Source organism: Sander lucioperca, chromosome 3, assembly GCF_008315115.2.
Source record: "Sander lucioperca isolate FBNREF2018 chromosome 3, SLUC_FBN_1.2, whole genome shotgun sequence".
Taxonomy (NCBI): Eukaryota; Metazoa; Chordata; class Actinopteri; order Perciformes; family Percidae; genus Sander; species Sander lucioperca.
Window position 1 is genome coordinate 41,552,519 of NC_050175.1, and position 18,089 is coordinate 41,570,607.

At 40.9% G+C, this 18,089-nt stretch overlaps 1 protein-coding gene across 16 annotated transcripts in view; it reads right to left on the reverse strand.

Moving 5' to 3' along the window:
* neo1a (neogenin 1a) overlaps positions 1-18,089 on the reverse strand; it is a 180,034-nt gene that overhangs the window by 110,914 nt on the left and 51,031 nt on the right. For all 16 annotated transcript variants that reach the window (XM_031290018.2, XM_031290027.2, XM_031290024.2 and 13 more), the window contains exon 2: positions 4,560-4,883. In XM_031290018.2, coding sequence (XP_031145878.1) covers positions 4,560-4,883 — 324 coding nt within the window. The remainder of the gene's footprint in view (positions 1-4,559; positions 4,884-18,089) is intronic.

Genomic DNA, 18,089 nt, shown 5'->3' on the forward strand with positions numbered 1-18,089 from the left:
GCCCCTATACTTTTTCTCCCCCTTCCTTTTCTCTTACAGAGACTCAAACTGAATACATAAGATTGGGCCCCACTAGGCCCCACTCCCCCTCTCTTTCTTCTGAGTCTGCTTGTGTTTCCACAGTATCTGACTGTGCACACACAGGATAAAACACACAGAGGCAGGCTGGATGACAAAGCAAGAGCAAAGAGGAAACACAAGACAGGGAGATACTTCAAAGCTGGGCAATATGGAGCAATATATATATATATATATATATATATATATATATATATATATAGAGAGAGAGAGAGAGAGAGAGAGAGAGAGAGAGAGAGAGAGAGAGAGAGAGAGAGAGAGAGAGAGAGAGAGAGAGAGAGTGTGTGTGTGTCTGAGCATACAAACTAAATATCCGTCTCATCAGACTGCATAGTAATGGGAAGTCAATTAATAAAAAAATCGTCAAGGCTTTACTAAGGAATTTGAGGTTTTGAAGTTAAACTGCGCTAATTATCTTGTTTCCATAATCGATTGTTCTATCAATGATATTTTAATGATTTTTTTTTTTTTTTACTTTAATTAAATCCATTCATTGATTAGTTACAGCCACGGTAGTGTATTGGGCTGCAACAAACAATTATTTGAATGATAAATTAATTCATCAATCAATTACTTATTTGGCCTATAAAATGTCAATGTCCGTTCAAGTTTCCCAGACTTTAGCAGTTTTCAGAAGTCATCTTTTCATCCGACCAGCAATGTCCAAAATCCAAAGATGTTCAATTTACTATAATAAAAAGGTAAAGAAAAGCTTCACATTTGAGAACCTACAATCATCAAATATGACATTTTTGCTTTAAAAATGAACTGTCACGTGACTGAAACAATCAATTACCAAAATAGTTGCTGATCACTTTATTGTCAACGACATCGACTAAATGTTGCAGCAACATAAAATGAACCCTAAATATTCAGTGTACAGTGATATTAAGTTGACAAAAGAAAGCAAATTTTCACATGAGATGTTATATCCAGCATGTATTTTGATGTATTTTGATGATGTATTGATGCTAAAAGTTTATGTTGGTCGACTTACTGATTAAATCAACTTATCATTCAAGCACTGTTCATTCAAACATCAGCAATTCTGTGAGGAGCAAAGCGCCGTGATGTGTGGAAGTGGAGGTGTTTCCTTCAGAAGAAAGAGCCGCACGTTTCCTCGCGAATCAATCTCAGATATTGCCCCGGTACTTGTCAGATTTGCTCCTTGGCACGCTAGCCATCCGTGACTCATGCCATCATTACATCTGAGAGGTCACGCCCACTCCGCCCCCGCCTGCACCATCGTTCCTGGGTCTGATGGCGGCCTAATGGCCTGCTCTCTCTACACTGCAATTAACCTTTTTTATTGGCCACCTGCCAGCCAGCTGGAGATACATCAGTGGTTGTGCATGTGTGTGTGTGTGTGTGTGTGTGTGTGTGTGTGTGTGTGTGTGTGTGTGCAAAGTAGAACCATAAATGCCATAGCTTAATGTTTTCAACATTTGTGTGCGTAGGTGCACAATGGTTTAAGCTTTTACGTCAACGAATTTCCATGTGAAAAGTGTGTCAGTGTGTGTGTGTGTGTGTGTGTGTGTGTGTGTGTGTGTGTGTGTGTGTGTGTATGTAATAGCTGACAGATTTCACCTGCTCCTCTTTTCAAGTAGAAATTGATTGAATCTAACATCCCATCATGGTTGACCCAGGCAGATCCCACTGGCTCTGAGGTTGTCTGATAGCAGAACTCATCTTGGCACAGGAACTAAACAAGTCCCCTCTGCATCGTACGTCGATGCAGCTTCAGTGACGGGTATTGATGAATGGCGGGATGGATTGTCTACTGCCCAGCTATGGGTGAAAAGACTTGAAGATGCACACACGCATGCAAGCACACTGACAATTACTAATGTCACACATACACCAAAAAAAAACAAACACACAAACTCTTGTCCTGTGTTCTTTTTTCTTAAGTGTGTACAATTTATCTGTTTTTGATTAAAGTCAGGAGAATTGCCATTGCGACCACAGGGTCAGGCAGACTCTTCTACTATCACATCAACATTATAATATGTTGTGTTAAAGCTGAAAATGGCTAAAGCATGTGTTAATACAAGGCATATTGTCTGGTTATTACACCAAGCACATATCTCTGTTGCTGCTGGATAAGCAATATGTGAGGCAGCTGTGGCAAAGAAACAACTGTAAATATATATATATATATATATATATATATATATATATATAGATATCATCTCCCAAATCCAACTACAGGGTCTTAACACGTTAAAATACTAACCCCGGACTGCAGTCTAAAAACAAATCATCTCTCAAAAGTTTCATCAACGCTGGGCCACTGGTGTCTATGATATCACAGTTAAATACTTTCTATTTGGTAATTCGCTGTATTCTTTTTAAACACCGAAGCACTGTGTCCATACTGTATGCTAAGTTTTGTAAATAGTGTCTGAGAATGCTGTTGCACATGCGGTTAGACAAACCGAACTCTTTCAGTGGATAAGACTAAATATTCTCAATCTCTCCGATAATGTACTGCCTCATTAACTTGTAATTCAAAAGCCTATGAGAAGAAACAGAATCACAGTGAGGCAGTAACTTCACACAGGCACTCCGTATCAGAGAGGCTTATACTGTACTATCCCATTGTCAACAAGAGGCCTCTCTTGAGCGACTTAAATCTGGCAGAGCGCTGCTGAGCAGAAAGCACACAATAAAACGCCTTCTGTGGCTCCTCCGTCTGCAAATTGAATTCCGGGGGCGCGACTTGACTCAAAACACCTAATAATCCCACGTCACTTGCTGTTGCTAAACTGAACAAGGTCACATTGTAGGAGTAGTGATGAAAAAAAAAAAAAAACAGACCCTTTTACAAGCATTTATCCGGTAGGACAATGCATTCAGGCTCCAGCAAGGTGAAGGATTTTATGGAAGAGAAAGTACAAATGGCTGAGCAATTCAAGGACGAAAAACAATCCACACGGCAAAGCAACTAAAGAACCTCTTCACACCTTCAGATGTTATGTGGTGTGGGTGTGTATCTGCAGCGTAGCCGCGGAGTAGCTAACACGTCAAAGAAATAGTTAAAGAAAGAAATCTTTTATATTGCATGACGTCTTACACGGTTTGTTAAAAATTGCGACCGATGTAAGAATGAAAAGACGTAACAAAGAGGTGATGAGTTGTTCTTTAAATAGTATTTATCTCATCTTTGTTTTTTTAATGCTGTACAATGTGCATTTTCCATACCACTTTTAGGTCTCACTTACTATTGTTCTTCCTTCCTACCTTCTTTTACACACATCCACACGGGTATGTTCAGTTATTGTTGTTTATTAGGACCGGTAAAGGCCCTGACACACAAACCTGACGGCTGACCGTCGGCAGAAAAGGCAGTCGGACTGATCAGTCGGCTCCCCGAGGTCCAAAAAGTGACTTGGAACACACCGAAGCGGCGCCGACTTGAGTGTACGTTCTGCGCGTGCGCGAGACGCCATACAAAAAATGAAAACCGGAAATGACGAACGCGTCACGTGGGTCTGGCTTCTCCAGCTGACCGATAATGGCGGCTTGTTCGAAATACGATCTCGTATTTTATGAAAATAGTTCACTGAAACGTGTTTCTGAAAACATTTTAAGCGAGAAATAGGCCATGCAGTTGCTGAATCGGTCTTCATTTCAGATCAACAAAGGTCAGTTTAAAAGATTTTTAAGGCGTTCATTATTGAGCAGGGTTGGGCATCGTTTGGATTTTAACGATTCTGATTCCAATTCCAATTCTTCCTTTCGATTCGGTTCTTGTCGTTTCTCGATTCCGATTCTTTGAGGGGTGGAGTTGAAACGGGTCACATGCCTATTTTCACAAATAAGAGGAACGTTTTATTTTGATTAATGATGGTTTGCAGTTTACCGGGCTTTTTCAACGTAAAATAAAGCCCCACTAGAGCGCTGCTTACTGCGCTCCAAGGCTGCAACACAACAAGAGCCCGGCCGCTACGGAAACCAAAACTTGCGCATGTTAAATTAGGAAGCGATGATCGGATTTTAAACCAAATCCTCTAAACGATTCCAATAAAGAAACGATTCTACTGGAATCGTAATTTTTGAAACGATTCCAAGTAGGAATCGGTTCTCGATGCCCAACCCTATCATTGAGTCGGACTGCCCGCCTTCCGACCCAGCAAGTCAGGTCGGCCAAAATGAAGGCCGAAGGCCCCTCCGACGGACGACGGCACGGAACACACCGAACAGACTCGAGTCACCGACCCTGCCAGACTGTCTGACGGCCGATTATCGAGTTGGCGTGTCAGGGCCTTAAAAGGTGAGAGCTGAGAGGAGCTAAACTTGGGAGTATGTTGAGGTCAATTAGCCCGTACACACAGATGTTTTCACTTATCAATCAGGCATGTACTGTACACACATTCCAACTCTGAGAGAGGTCTCATCAGCTGGCACCAGCGGAAACACTTTTTTTTTCAACACATTTTTAACCAAGGTGTTCAAGACAGAAATGTGGCAGCCCTTACCTGCTACTGAGAGACGGGCCGTCTGGCTGGAAATGGATCCTAGGTTGTCGATAGTGGCAACGCACTGATAGGTGCCCTCGTCAGGCTTATTGTGCTTAGAGTGGACCACGTGGGTGAAGAACAGCGAGCCATCGGGAAGTATGTTTCGTCTCTCATCTGAAACCAGGCTCATGAAGGTGCCATCTTTCTTCCACTCTATGCGCGCCGGCGTAGCTGCGTCGCTGTGGGCCGAGCAGTTGAGCAGTGCAGAGTTGCCCCGAATGGCCAGTGTGTCCTGCGGCTCCACATTGAACCAGAAGGGGCTGAAGGGCTGCGCTGCTGAACCTGGAGGACAACACGGGAGAGGGGGAGAACAGAAATATTAGCTGGATGCTCTTCACTATTTAGTGTTTAGAACAGGACCACTGGGGCCTGAGCAGCCAATTCAATTCTTGTTGGTGTCCCAACAACTAGTCTCGCATTGCGAGACCTCTCTCCACAGCGCTGCGGAGGAGGGTCTGGCAAGTCCACACAACATTCAGGGATGGGAGAAAAAAACGTGCTCTGGTTTTATTGGCATTTATTTTTAAACCAATCGCAAATGTCATGGGCGGCACCAAGCGCCGGACAGGGCAACGGTGCCTCTGCAAAATAGCCCTGGGAAGGAATCTATTTTGGTGGAACATGTTTACGTTCAAACACTGTTTTAGTCAGGCAAGAGAAAACTCAGATTGGACAGATAGTCTAGCTAGCTGTCTGGATTTACCATGCAGAGATCTGAGGAGGAGTTAAACATAGTCCTCATGAATCCACCGGAGTTTAAAATGCCAACACAACGAAAGCAGAAGGTGACGGACATCCGGCCAAAAATTAGGGACATCCAGCAGAATTCCTGCGGCACCTGAACAATCCCGGAAAGGAAACGTCGTCGATATAGACTATCCAACAACTGAGCTGTTACTTGGTCACCGCAGCTGATGCCAATTGATTGTATCGTTATACCAGCATTTGTCAACTTTCCACTAGTGGTGGAAGTGTACATTTTAAGCTTTGCTGCAGATGCTGTTATCTGAAAAAGCTTCACGATGACCTGTTGTGATGCGTTACTAAACGTAGCACTGAAGCCATGTGTATGTAACTACTGTAACAGATTACAGAGTACATATTACTAAAAAATGTTTTACATGCATTCTAAAAGCAGATGACTGCTGACTATCACTCTGGGAAACCACTGCTGAAGCTGCTTTTTGGGTTCGACAGCACAACAAGTGACTGCAAAATGAAATCTCCCAGAACGTCGTTGACTTCAATGGAACATTTTAAAACCCACTCACATAAAATGTGCTGGTGGCTGAAATGAAAGGACATTACAGGACTCCAAGTGCCCTAAACACTGAATGAAATGTTTGCAAAGCAACAAAAAAAAACATATTTTTGTTCATTCTATCTTTTCAGCCACTGTGCCTCGGTCTATCTCAGAGACTCCTAGAGGCTTTTCATTATGAAACCACATGCCCCACTGGAATTGGAAGAGAGGAACTGATAAATTTAACCCAGTCTAGCCTCCCTGGCAAGTTAATATCACGCCTTTCTTTATTATAAGTAGAGAGTGCAGCGAAGGAGTAAACACTTTGGAACGCTGTTGCCATTTCCTTCCTCGAGCATAAATGGCAACATTGCACTGACATGGATAGTGCCAAAGTCAGAGTAAGTGCAATTGCTTTGCATTTGTCCTCATCCATTATTCAAGCACTCCCACCCTAAGAGTCACACGGTGGTATTGTTTAGATAAATAACACCAATTATCAGTTCTGCAGGGATGAAGGAGAGCTAGAAAAATAATTAACAGGGTATGAAGGTGTTTTAATAATGCAGCGAAGGGAGTGAAATAAGCGGCTGAATGTTAAATGCAGTTTAAAATATGCCTGCTCTCTTCCAAGGAAATGGGACGTCTCCAGGGGAGAGCGAGACCAGAAAGAGACCGAAAGAGAGGAAGACAGAAAAGAGAGATGCTATGTCAATGGTTCAGCTATTTAACTACTACAAGGTAATTTCTCTATCTTGCGGCACAAAGTCCCTAGTGTGAGATCCAAAGAGAGAAGCAATGCGATGTCCATTACAGCGGCAATATGGCTGCTTGTCCTCAGTGCACTCAGTGCTCCTGAAAGCACAAACAATTACAGCAAAACGCTTCAGAAAATGACTGAATTGAAAAGATATGTTCCTCTTTAGAGAATAGAAGTAAGAAAACAGCATGCCAACTATGCTGTGCAATCATCTCTACACTAGCTTGATGATGAACAAGACTAGAATAGAGAAAGGGGAAATAGTGCCCTCATTGTGTCTCAATGGACAGCGTTGGACCTTCGCCACTCTTTCTGATGTATCAAGGCCAGATTAATAAGCATGGTCCCTTCATCAAAGACAAAGAAATGTACAAACACATCTCTTATCTGGCATCTTAGTTACATCCTCTTATGACTGCTACTACTGTGCCATTTTTTACAGAAGTTAAACTGTTAAACTGGCAAGTTTCAAATCAGATTTTTTATTTTAGTAATGTGCAGCTACAGACTGGATCCTAGCAAGTAAAGCAACATTTCAGGATACCAAACGTTATTATCTATAACATAATATATATTATTAGTGCTCATACATACAATATTTTATTTTGAAAATCCTGTCAGGCAGAAGTAGATGTGAGATTGAAGTGAATAAACAGCAGTAAGAAATAAGATATTCCATGTCCTAAGCCAACTGCAAGTCTTAGCAGTAAGCAAGTGGTTTCAAATTAGACTGAAGTAAGCAGCGGATTTCAGGAAACAAAATACATTCAGAGTGGCCCAGTGTACATATATGGCAGAATGTGACAACACCAGAAAATGTATTTTAATGATGGCGTACATGACAGATGGAGAGAGACCACAGTGGAGTAGCAGTGGGGAGAATGTGTCTCTCCTGCAGACCAGAGACAGGCACCACGGCATGTTTAATCATCTCTGCTTTACCCTGCTGGAACAGTGGGTGTGTGGGTTGGGCAGAGCTTCCAGGCCCAAGTCTGGCTCTTTTCCAGTCAAAAGACCATCTTCAGCCGCTCTCTATCTGAGGAGAAAACTGAATCGGCTTGAGGGTCCTGCGGCATTCTATCAGAGCCAAAACAGCCGCCTTCAGCAGCTTTTTATCCCCGTCGTATGAGCAGTAGGGGAGGGCTTAGCTTCAGCTCTACTGTCAAACAAAATGGCCAACCATCTGTTTTCAGTTGCAGACACAACCTCCACTGTCAGCAGCGCAGGGCAGGGGAAAGAAGAAGATGGGACTAGAGATGGAGATAAACCGGGGGGGAGGGGGTATGAGGGGTTGATGGCAAGCTTAGGGGCTGATTTGTGCTTAATTACACTTACACGCTTATTCACATTATCTATCATAATTTCCCTCGAAAAAAATTCAGACAAACACCCATGCCAACAGAGAAGAAAGCAAAACAACGATGCCCCTGGTAGTGGACAAAGTCCAAACTCTGATAACATTGGAAGGTGGGACAGTGTAATCAATGTTGGACCCACTGCATGAAGACTAAACAAATATTTTGATGAAAAGTGAGATTAGCTGCCAAAAGGCTTTCATTTTATTCCAAATTGTTTCAAAATGTTTATTTCCATTGTAGCATATGGAGAAACTACAGTAGAAAGAAAAGCTCCCCAGAATAGATTCATCCAAGAACCTAATCCTGGTTGCAAGGTCTACACCGTGTGGAAGACACTCTCCTTTATACAGTTTCAAATTAGGGTTGCACGATATTGACAAAATGTGATATTGAGATATCGATTATGAATACTGCGATTTTTAAACATATGTCAAATTACAAAAGTTACACGTCTACAGAACAGGACATGTTTTACTGGTTGGACAGTATAAAATATATAAATAACCACCATGTCTACAGAACAGGACATGTTTTACTGGTTGGACAGTATAAAATAAATAAAGAGAACAGGACACAACTTTTCTTTCGCTTCTCTGATTCGTTCCGTTTTGTTGTCTCTATCTATTTCTTCACTTACACTGTCACTCTGTCCAAATATGAACACACGTGGTACGCTCCATAGGGTTTGTCACGTAGTGGACCCGTGAGCTGACGTGCACTAACATGTGCAAGTGGCACGGTAACTGGCCCACGAAACATTATCATTATAGCGTTTCAAGCGGGCTCTAAATCAAGCACAACTAAGCCACACAGCCAACGGACGGGACGCAGCACTCCACAAAATAAACTAAATATTGCATACTTATTGCGACACCTTCGATATAATATTGCGATAGCGATATTGAGTCGATATATCTTGCACCCCTATTTCAAACTGAAGTATGAGCGCACATACCAAAATTCTAACACTTGTTTATTGGGTCCCTTAGGAATTACAACAAAGCCCAAGTATCAATATAGGCCTCTGAACTTCAACCATAAGCAATTCCACCAAAGAATGAGGCTGGAAAACCATGTCTGTGGTTAATATTAAAAAGGTGAACAAGCCCAAACTGTCTTTCCTGTAAGAGTATGAGGAAGATAAGCAGGCAGGCTAAATGAGCTGTAATAAGGCCCAGATCTCAGCAGGAAGCAAGGATCTCTGCAGTGTTTGATTGAAAAAACAAACAAAAAAGGCAAAAGCATCACCAGACTTCAACTTTTAGGTCAAAGCCAAGGAAAAGTTTACTTTTGGCAACTAACAAGGTTGCGTTTGTGACTGGAAAACATTTCAAATGAACACCTTCAGAACGAGCTGTGTTCTCTTGATGTTTTCTGAAGTGTTGAGTGAAAACTCAACAGAGCGTATGTTCCCATACATCATTAAAGTGCAGGGGAAATATCTTACCAAACCTTGCTGCAACAGAACGTAATGAAAAGGAGATTTAGTAAATTTAACAACAGGGAATGCTGTCTTTTGTACAGAAACATTTTGTTCTTGTAATATAGTCATCAATAATATACACAGTTCTTATGTACGATATGAGGAAAATATCTAATTGCGATGCTTTTGACTGATATTGCAATTGCGATTTGATTCACGATATTGGAGGGGAATGATCACTTTTGTGTTACTCATTTTAATTGAAAAATATGAAAAATTAAAAAAATGTAATTGATTATAGTGCGATTTTTGCGAGGATCTGTACCAAACAGTCTGTAGGATGGGATTTGTAGGCAGAGACGTCTCTGCAGCGCCACAATATTTAATTCTGAATGGTTTGACACATATTTTGCCTTTAACAAATATTGCGCCCCCCCTGCGATTTGGATATTGCACTAGTTCATATTGCGACCATGCAGCCCTCGTCCAGATAACTGTGTGTAACACAAAGTACACCTGAACAAAATTAATTTCCCCTTAAATGTTTCTAAATGTTTTTAAAGGTTGAAATGGAGAACACACATCTTTATGCCAGAACATGTTAATAGTGAAACACTGCAGGCTTTTAACAACACAGCTGCAGAGTTAAAGAAGAAAGGGGGTGTCAGAAAGCACATTACAGTGTGGGTAGTCTAATCTATTCAGGCCCAACAGTGTGGGAGACCCCCGTTTGTCTTTGAGAAATAGGAACCACCACACTGAGCAAGCAGTGACAACGAGGGAGAGGAGAGCAAGGGGCTAGAAAATGAGGTTGTCTGCTTGATAAGTATGGGCTGTTACCTCTGTCCCACAGCCACTTTGCTCAGCAGTCATAAAAGGTTTGGGAGCCCAGCTTAAGGCAGAGCCCTGATATGCTGCCTTCATCTCTCCCTCACAGTTTCTCCCTTTGCTCTCAGATGAGAGAGAGAATGGAGACACTGAGTTTGTGCTGTATTTCCCACCATGAGCCAGTGTTGAAAGCGTGTTTTAGATGCTACGGGGCTGTCAAGGTAAGGTGTGCGTGAACTCACAGAATGTATGTCAAAATATTTCTGCTTGCAACATCTCTGTCATGTCCTGAGTAACCTGGAAAAAAGCTGTGGATAACTCACTTGTGTAACGTGTATTCTATGACATGGATGAATGTATTTTTCTGTACCAACCTGTATACACTTTACAACTCCTGCAGACAAATACACAGTCTCTCTCAATGTTAGGTGTAATATCCCAGGAAAGGCAGTAAAGAGGAGTGGGTGAGGGTATGCTCTGCACACAAAGACCCCCTGTTCTCTTCTATTCTACTCTTGGCTCAGCAGGAAGCCTCCTCCCTCATTGACCCACCGCCTGAGAGCAGCCATATTGACTACCCTCCTTATTGAGCCGCTCTTGAGACAGAGCAGACCACTCTCAAAACCAAGTCACATTTTCAACAACAGAGGCCCTTCTGTGGCTAGGACTTGGGGACAAGGAAATCCGGAAAAAAGCACACTTGACAGGCATTTACAACCAGTGCAAAATGGTACTTACACAAAAGGTTAAATGTTAATATAGGTATTCTTATGTAGGAATACAATTTTCAATGTCTTTGCTCTGTATTCCTGTTGTATTATATGTCACTGGATCTCTGATCTTTAAGACTATCATAAGGGGAAAAAAAAATAAGCAGAGAGTACAAAATCATTAATAGCACATCAAAGATGAATGGAAACCTTCCATGCAGGTAAAGATAGAGGCAGGGGGATGGCACTTTGTTATGAACCTGAGCACTTCATTCACTGGGCTGCTGCCTCTCATATCCATTCATCCATCCATCCATCCCTCCACTGTGTGTCCTTCCACCCTCAGTGTTGGGGTCACTTTAATGACACTAATGGAAATGGTTGTCTATGCTTCCCTCCCACACTCCCCCCCCCCCCTCGTCTCCTTCATCTTTATACCTTCATTCTGTCTCTTTCTCTGCAGAGTCCTTCATCTTCCCATCTCTCCAAACTCCCGTCTAAAGCCCATCTGTCACCCAAAAAAATACCTCAGGGAAATAACAATCATCTTGAGACCAAGTGTGAAGGGACTACGCGTTTTTACTAGAACAGGAGAAGGAGTTGCAGCTAACTTTTTTTTTTTTTTTTTTTTTTTTAAAAGGTATCTATTTGGGGGTGAAAGGAAAGGAGTCCTTTTCTAATCAAAAGACGAATACAGAGGGCTCCTTAAGGATTCTATTATAAAGTGGCTGCAAGTTGAGGCAGCTAGCTTGCTTCCTTTCATTTACTTAAAATTTAAATTTTGGGCACTTGACTTGAAATGAATCAAAGAAGTGAAGCTTTGAGTGGAGACATGTATTTCATCACTAGGTAATAGAAAAGAGAGGAGAAGGGGGCACATTTATTAAGACAGATTAGTGTTTTCAATGCTATGAAAGACATTTATCTCTTAAAATGAGTCTTGAGAAATGTGAGAAATGACAAAATCCCAGGTTGGAAGGGTAACCATTAAAGTCCATGAGTCACAATGACAAACTAAAGTAAAGGAGATGTTTAATGATGGACAGGGATGCTAATTTAGATTTTTTTTTTTTTTTACGTTAACCAATCAGTAACCGTGAACCGACTAGCAGGCAACTAAGTCCCAGTTTACCCGTCTGGGAGGCTCAAGACCTCAGCTGTCCGCGGACACGCAACGTACAGCATGTGTGAGCCTGTCTACAGTGCGTCAATTAGTTTAGCTGCGAGGTTGTGAGCTGTGGGTCTGCCTGGCATTCTCTGCGTGTAGGACGGCCGATTTGACCCGCCAGTCCTGCGCCGTTCAGCAGTCAGTCGTGAGAGCCAGAGCAACAACAAAAAAGAGCTTACAAGTTTGCACTAGCAAGTTAACTAGCAGTTGAGAAATAGTAGTGGTAGTAATTGTGTAGCCTGTTTTTCTTTTACCATGCAACAAACTTTTTTTTTTAATTACTTTTTATATTTGATGTGTAACTGATAGTTAACATTAACATCCCTAATTCAGATTTGTAACATAACTGTTAGAGTTATAGTGGTCGGTCACATATTTCTTTTAAGAGTTGATGCCAGGAACAATGTCTGACATGCCCGAGGGAGGTAGCTACGATCAGGGATACCACAAGCCACTGATTCTGGTATTCTCAGCGTTCCTTACAGCAGTTGATGAAATGAGGGGTTGAGGCCAAGCCATAAAGGGATGGACAAAATGATCGAGGCGCCTAGTGCACACTGGCTGTCCTGCGCTGGCACCCACTCAACTGGCAGATTAAAAAGAGGAAAGGATCCAATCCAATTTTTTCAAGCTCGCAGTTCTCGGTCATCCTGTCTGCTCACTGCCATTGTCAAACTCTGGAGGCCCAGAGAAAACATGACAGGGTGACAGGCGGGGCTGGGTCACACTGCAACGCCATCAGCTTTGGTTTCACTGAGTACTGCATTCTAATACAAATGTCAGTCTCTCTTTAATCAGATAAAGAATCCTACTCAAATGGTCTGCTGGTTAATAGGCAGTTTAGTTTAAAGTTTAAAAGCAAATGCTTTTGAGTGGAAGAGTCTGGCAAAATATAAAATTTAAACAACCATGTGCAATGTGTTTTCATTAGGGCATGGCACTCTTACTATTTAGTCATGCAAAAAGTATAACAGTCATTATTGAGTACCTAATCACTCTTTCCCAATAACCACACACAATGACCCCTATTCAGTCAGCATGTAAGATAACAATATCCAATGCTCTGCTCTTTGACTTTTGTTCAGACAAAATAAGCAATCTAAAGGTATCACTCAATTCTGAAAGTTTGTGATCAGCATTGGTCTTCGTTTTAATACACTGTATGGACTAAAACGATTAAATCAAAAAACTAATAGCTTAAAGCATTGTAAAATAAGTGTTAGTTGAAGAACTAGGCAAAATAAATCAATGTTATCTATTTGTCACATTAAGTAATTTAAAATACAATTCCAGTAAAAACATAATGCTCTCAGTTCCTTCAATTTGTGCATTCAAAACGGTGTAATAATAATTAATATATGTATGTATGATAGGGGGAGGGGGCAGTCTTAGGCATTGTCCACATTTAGGATCCCAGTGGCCTAAATGAGAGCAAAGCTCCGACATCACTGAGCTTCTGAAGGACCCACTGTGCCCTACCAGATCTAGCCCAAACTATTGGTTATGTATTTTAAAAAGTTAAAAGCCATGCCTAGAGATTACAAGTAGAAGGGTGGTTTGGCTTTTGGTGAATCATACTGCTTTTCTTACTTAGGCTAAGTCAGTTCAACTCAAACGATTATTTTTTATTTTCCCTGCATGCAGTTTGAAAAGCATATTGAATGGCGAGCAGAAAATCAGATCCTCTGAAAAGTAGGGAAATAGCCCTCCAATGCTGAATGATTCATGCTTGCACTCATTAGAGGGGCATTCATTTTTCATCAACATTAACAACAATTACATTTGGAACCCATGTTTTTGAAATATGCCTATTTGTATTCATCTGCAATGGCAGCGCATTTAAACAAGATATATATGTAATCAAAATGTGTTTTTAATTATGGAATTAGAGACTTCACAAATACATAACTCTTAATTAAGCCTGAAACATTCTAATTGGGCTAAGCCAGGCTACTGTCACAATCCAAATAACAAAAATACAGTGGCCAAAGGCTATCCATGCGTTTGTCCTACTGGGTAAATAGGAAGATTTTTACAATTACCCCTAAAGCAAACCATCGTTTATACTATATGTATAAATGAAAATGTTACCAAGTTAGCCCTCTTATCATAGTAAACATAACACTGATTTAAATAAATAAATAAATACATAAAACAACAAAAGTGAAGGCCATCAACATGTGTATAATGATCACGGAGGGAAAAATGACACTGGCTAGTCTGTTCCATTATTTGGAGTATGGCTGAACATAAATACATAGAACAGAAATACACCCACTCAAATTCCCATGAACTTGGAGACTCTGTATTTGGGCCATGTTGAGTTCCTGACAGGAAGGAGAGATACAAAGCTGATGCAGGCCCTTTTGGTGGCAAGTTAAAAATCAATCACTAGAAAATGGCTGAACCCAGTGCCTCCTACATTGGAGGATTGGTATGGAATAATTTTGGAAATTTTCTTAATGGAAAAGTTGACATATTCTTTGAGGACCCAAAGAGACCAATTTTATCAGATCTGGAATAAATGGATTGAATTTATAGCCCCAACACGAGCAGACTTTGTATGATTTCACTGATTTTCCATGCTCTTCCCTTTTTGATAGAAATAATGGTAATGAAAAATCCCTTGGTTCCATTGTATATAGTTATTTTTCTAATGGGTGAGAAAATTGTTGGCGGATTTAAGTACAAATAAGCATAGGATTATACATTGCAAAGACGTGGTTATGCATGTGGATATTGATCTGTATGTGTAAATTTATGTTATGGAAGGATATACACGGACTTATATTCGTGGAAGAGAAGATGGATCTCTGTAAGATCTTCATGTGGACTAAATGACTCACAAAGAATACAGTTTAATTTGTCTTTTCTTAGAATATTCTTCTCTGTGTTATATGTACATGTATATGTATGTGTGTGTGTGTGTGTGCGTGTGTGTGTGTGTGCGTGTGTATATGTGTGTGTGTGTGTGTATATGTGTGTGTGTGTGTGTGTGTGTGTGTGTGTGTGTGTGTGTGTGTGTGTGTGTGTGTGTGTGTGTGTATGTATATATATATATATATATATATATATATATATATGTATGTATGTATATACTTAAAAAACAACGGAAAAGTATCATTTGTATATTTACTTATTCATTTGCTGAAATACTGAAAGAATGTATGCCATGATACTGCCTTTCCCAAATAAAATATAAATAAAAAAAAAAAAAGAATAGAAATACACCCAAACAGGGAAAATAACACTTGAAGAATGGAATGCAAGACAGGGCTTCCAACAGGAGTGTGTTTGAGAGGGAGGCCGAGATCCAGGAGGGATTGGGTATCCGGGGAACCCTCTCTCACCTCCCCTGGTTGTGATAATTAACCAGCACTGATTGAGGCTCGAATTCCCCCTCTTATCAGCCTCCCCACAGGCCCACGTTGAAGAATTGGCCTACTGAGACGACAGCAACACAGACGAGCATACTGTGAGAGCTGGTTTAGAGAGTGTGCGTGAGTACAGTGTGCGAGAACGTCAAAAACACTGCCTCATGGTGAATAATTGGAAAGAAAAAAAAAAAGCAAGAAACAGCACATTTCTTGGGCTAAATGGATACCCGCAGAGCAGTCAGACTAAAGGTTAAAACCATCACTTAATGTCAGGATTCGAGAATTGGGCTAACCTTTTCTGGTTGTTGCAGAAAGCTCACTAAAAATCTCACTGTGGCGGCAGATGCTATTATCTGCTGTGTTTAAGTAAGATGCTCTTCAAATCGAACTCTCAAGAAACCCATCAGGTGCTAAGACAAAGTATGCACTTAAAATACTGCGAGGAAACAACACACAGCGCTGTTTGGTTTTGAAACCCTTTTGGAGGGACATGCTCAGAGAGTACTGCTTGGTGTTCAACAAAGACAGAACTAGCATGTAAAATATCAGTAGTATACGGTAAATAAAAATGTAAGTGATAACACTAATGTAGGCCTGTAACAATTATTACATAATTGTCTGTCAATTCCTTTACGTAATCGCGGTTTCTTTGTATCACTGCAAGTAATTGCTAACATTAGCTAAGGTCTTACGGCGTATGACCGTTGAGGCTAATTGTTGATTTTGTTTAGAATTGTAATTATATAAGTGATTATTGGTCGGACCGTTGAGCAAAAGCTATGCTAGTTGTTATCACTTGAGCCTACACGTGTTCATAGCAACAAAAACGACAAGGAAAATGTTTTATGATAATAAGGAGGCGTTGTTTACTTCATAGGCTGTTTATTTGTGTTACTACATTATCTGGGTCACGTAACAGAGATATACCCAAAAGATGTACCTGGAATTCATTCAAAACTTGATTTTGTTTAAAAAAGTAATAAATAAATATTTTTAAATTTGACTGAAAGAGACGATTATTTTGTGAATCGCAATTATTTCTGAGACAATTCATTGTACAGCCAAATTTGGAATTGTTACAGCTCTACACTAATGTATTGTAAAAATGCCCAAATTCACTCTAGACCTTGGGATTTTTAGAGGTTTTTAGTGAGCTCTGCCATGCATGAGTTATCTGATACGGTTGTAAAATAAGCAGGCAGTGGGCAAACATGAACAGGAAGTAGTCGACATACTGGGCAGATTGAGCCCAGTTCCCCCTTTTCTCCACGAACAACAGATGAGATAGTCATCTGAGACAGGAAAGCACATTCATCTTGCCACCCACCTGCTCCACCCCATTCCCACGAACCCTGATATTAAAGAAAAGCATGTGGCTGTAATGAGATATCCTATAGATTTTTTAATGAAACACAATATTGCATTCTCTTGCCCCTGGTTTTCTGCTATCACACTCACTCACACAAACACATACACACACACACACACACAGAGGAAAGAAAATCAATATAATCCAGTATGCCTTGCAAAGTCAAACACCCAGCAATTTATCAGTATTGGATTTCAAAGTCTGGGTCTTTGGCCTATTTCGCCCTTGACTGCTGACATTTTTTTCGAACACAAGAGAAAAGAACTGAAAGGGTCGCGTACAGTACAATTTCCCTCACAGGATGGTAACAGTTAAGCACAGCATCTGGTATGAAGAGATGGGGATGAAAGTGCAGTGTGCATTGGACAGATCTACTCGAGGTCACACGCAGCCGTTCAGTTGATCACAGTCTCTGACTCAGGCTCCTTTGAGCGCTCGAGTGTGGCCAATCTGCCTCTGATAAGTTTGCTACCAATTACCAGCCCCAGACACACAAAAACATTTCAAACTATCTCAATTCCTCCCCCCTTGTTAAGATAAGCATCTGCTTGCAAATCTTGCTAATTACAACAAGAAAGCTGAGTCACCCCCTTTTTAAAGTCCCAACATTAACGGAAAATTACACTGGCCAATTATTATAATATGAGCATTAACGATAGAATTTCTTTTCCCTCTGAAAAAGAAAACCCCCAAAGTCTTGACATGGTCTCCAATTTGTACCCTCTTCCTAAAAATGGACTCAACAACTGAAGAGTTTCTTTCTGTACAATAATCCCACCATTCTGCCTTCAACCTCGAAAACAACATCTACTCTTAAAAACGGACTTGCATAAGCAGTATATATACACAGTATGTATGCAGGACTTCCCTTCCTTTGCTCTTTTTTCTATTCTTTTCAGAGTGAGATGTTTGGGGCTTCAAAGTGGTTGGCGAGGAGGTGCTGTTAGCGGGCTGCTGATAAAAGAGCAGCTAGTCGCTGCATGTTCACAGTGATTTGGAGGAAACCATTTAACACTGGAGCACAGGAGAGATCAAAGCCTGTAAGCCAACACTGGGAGGGAGACTCAATTACTATTTTACTTGAAACTAGATGCTACCCCTAAAAAAAAAAAAAAAAAAACTTTAAATAACTCTGGACAAAATATCCAGGGCAACTTGGAGAAGCAGGGGCAGAGAAGGGAACGCTATCTGAAGACAGTACAGTAATAGTGGTGGAGTTAAGTGTGGTTAAAGGGGTTAAGTGTTTGCACCA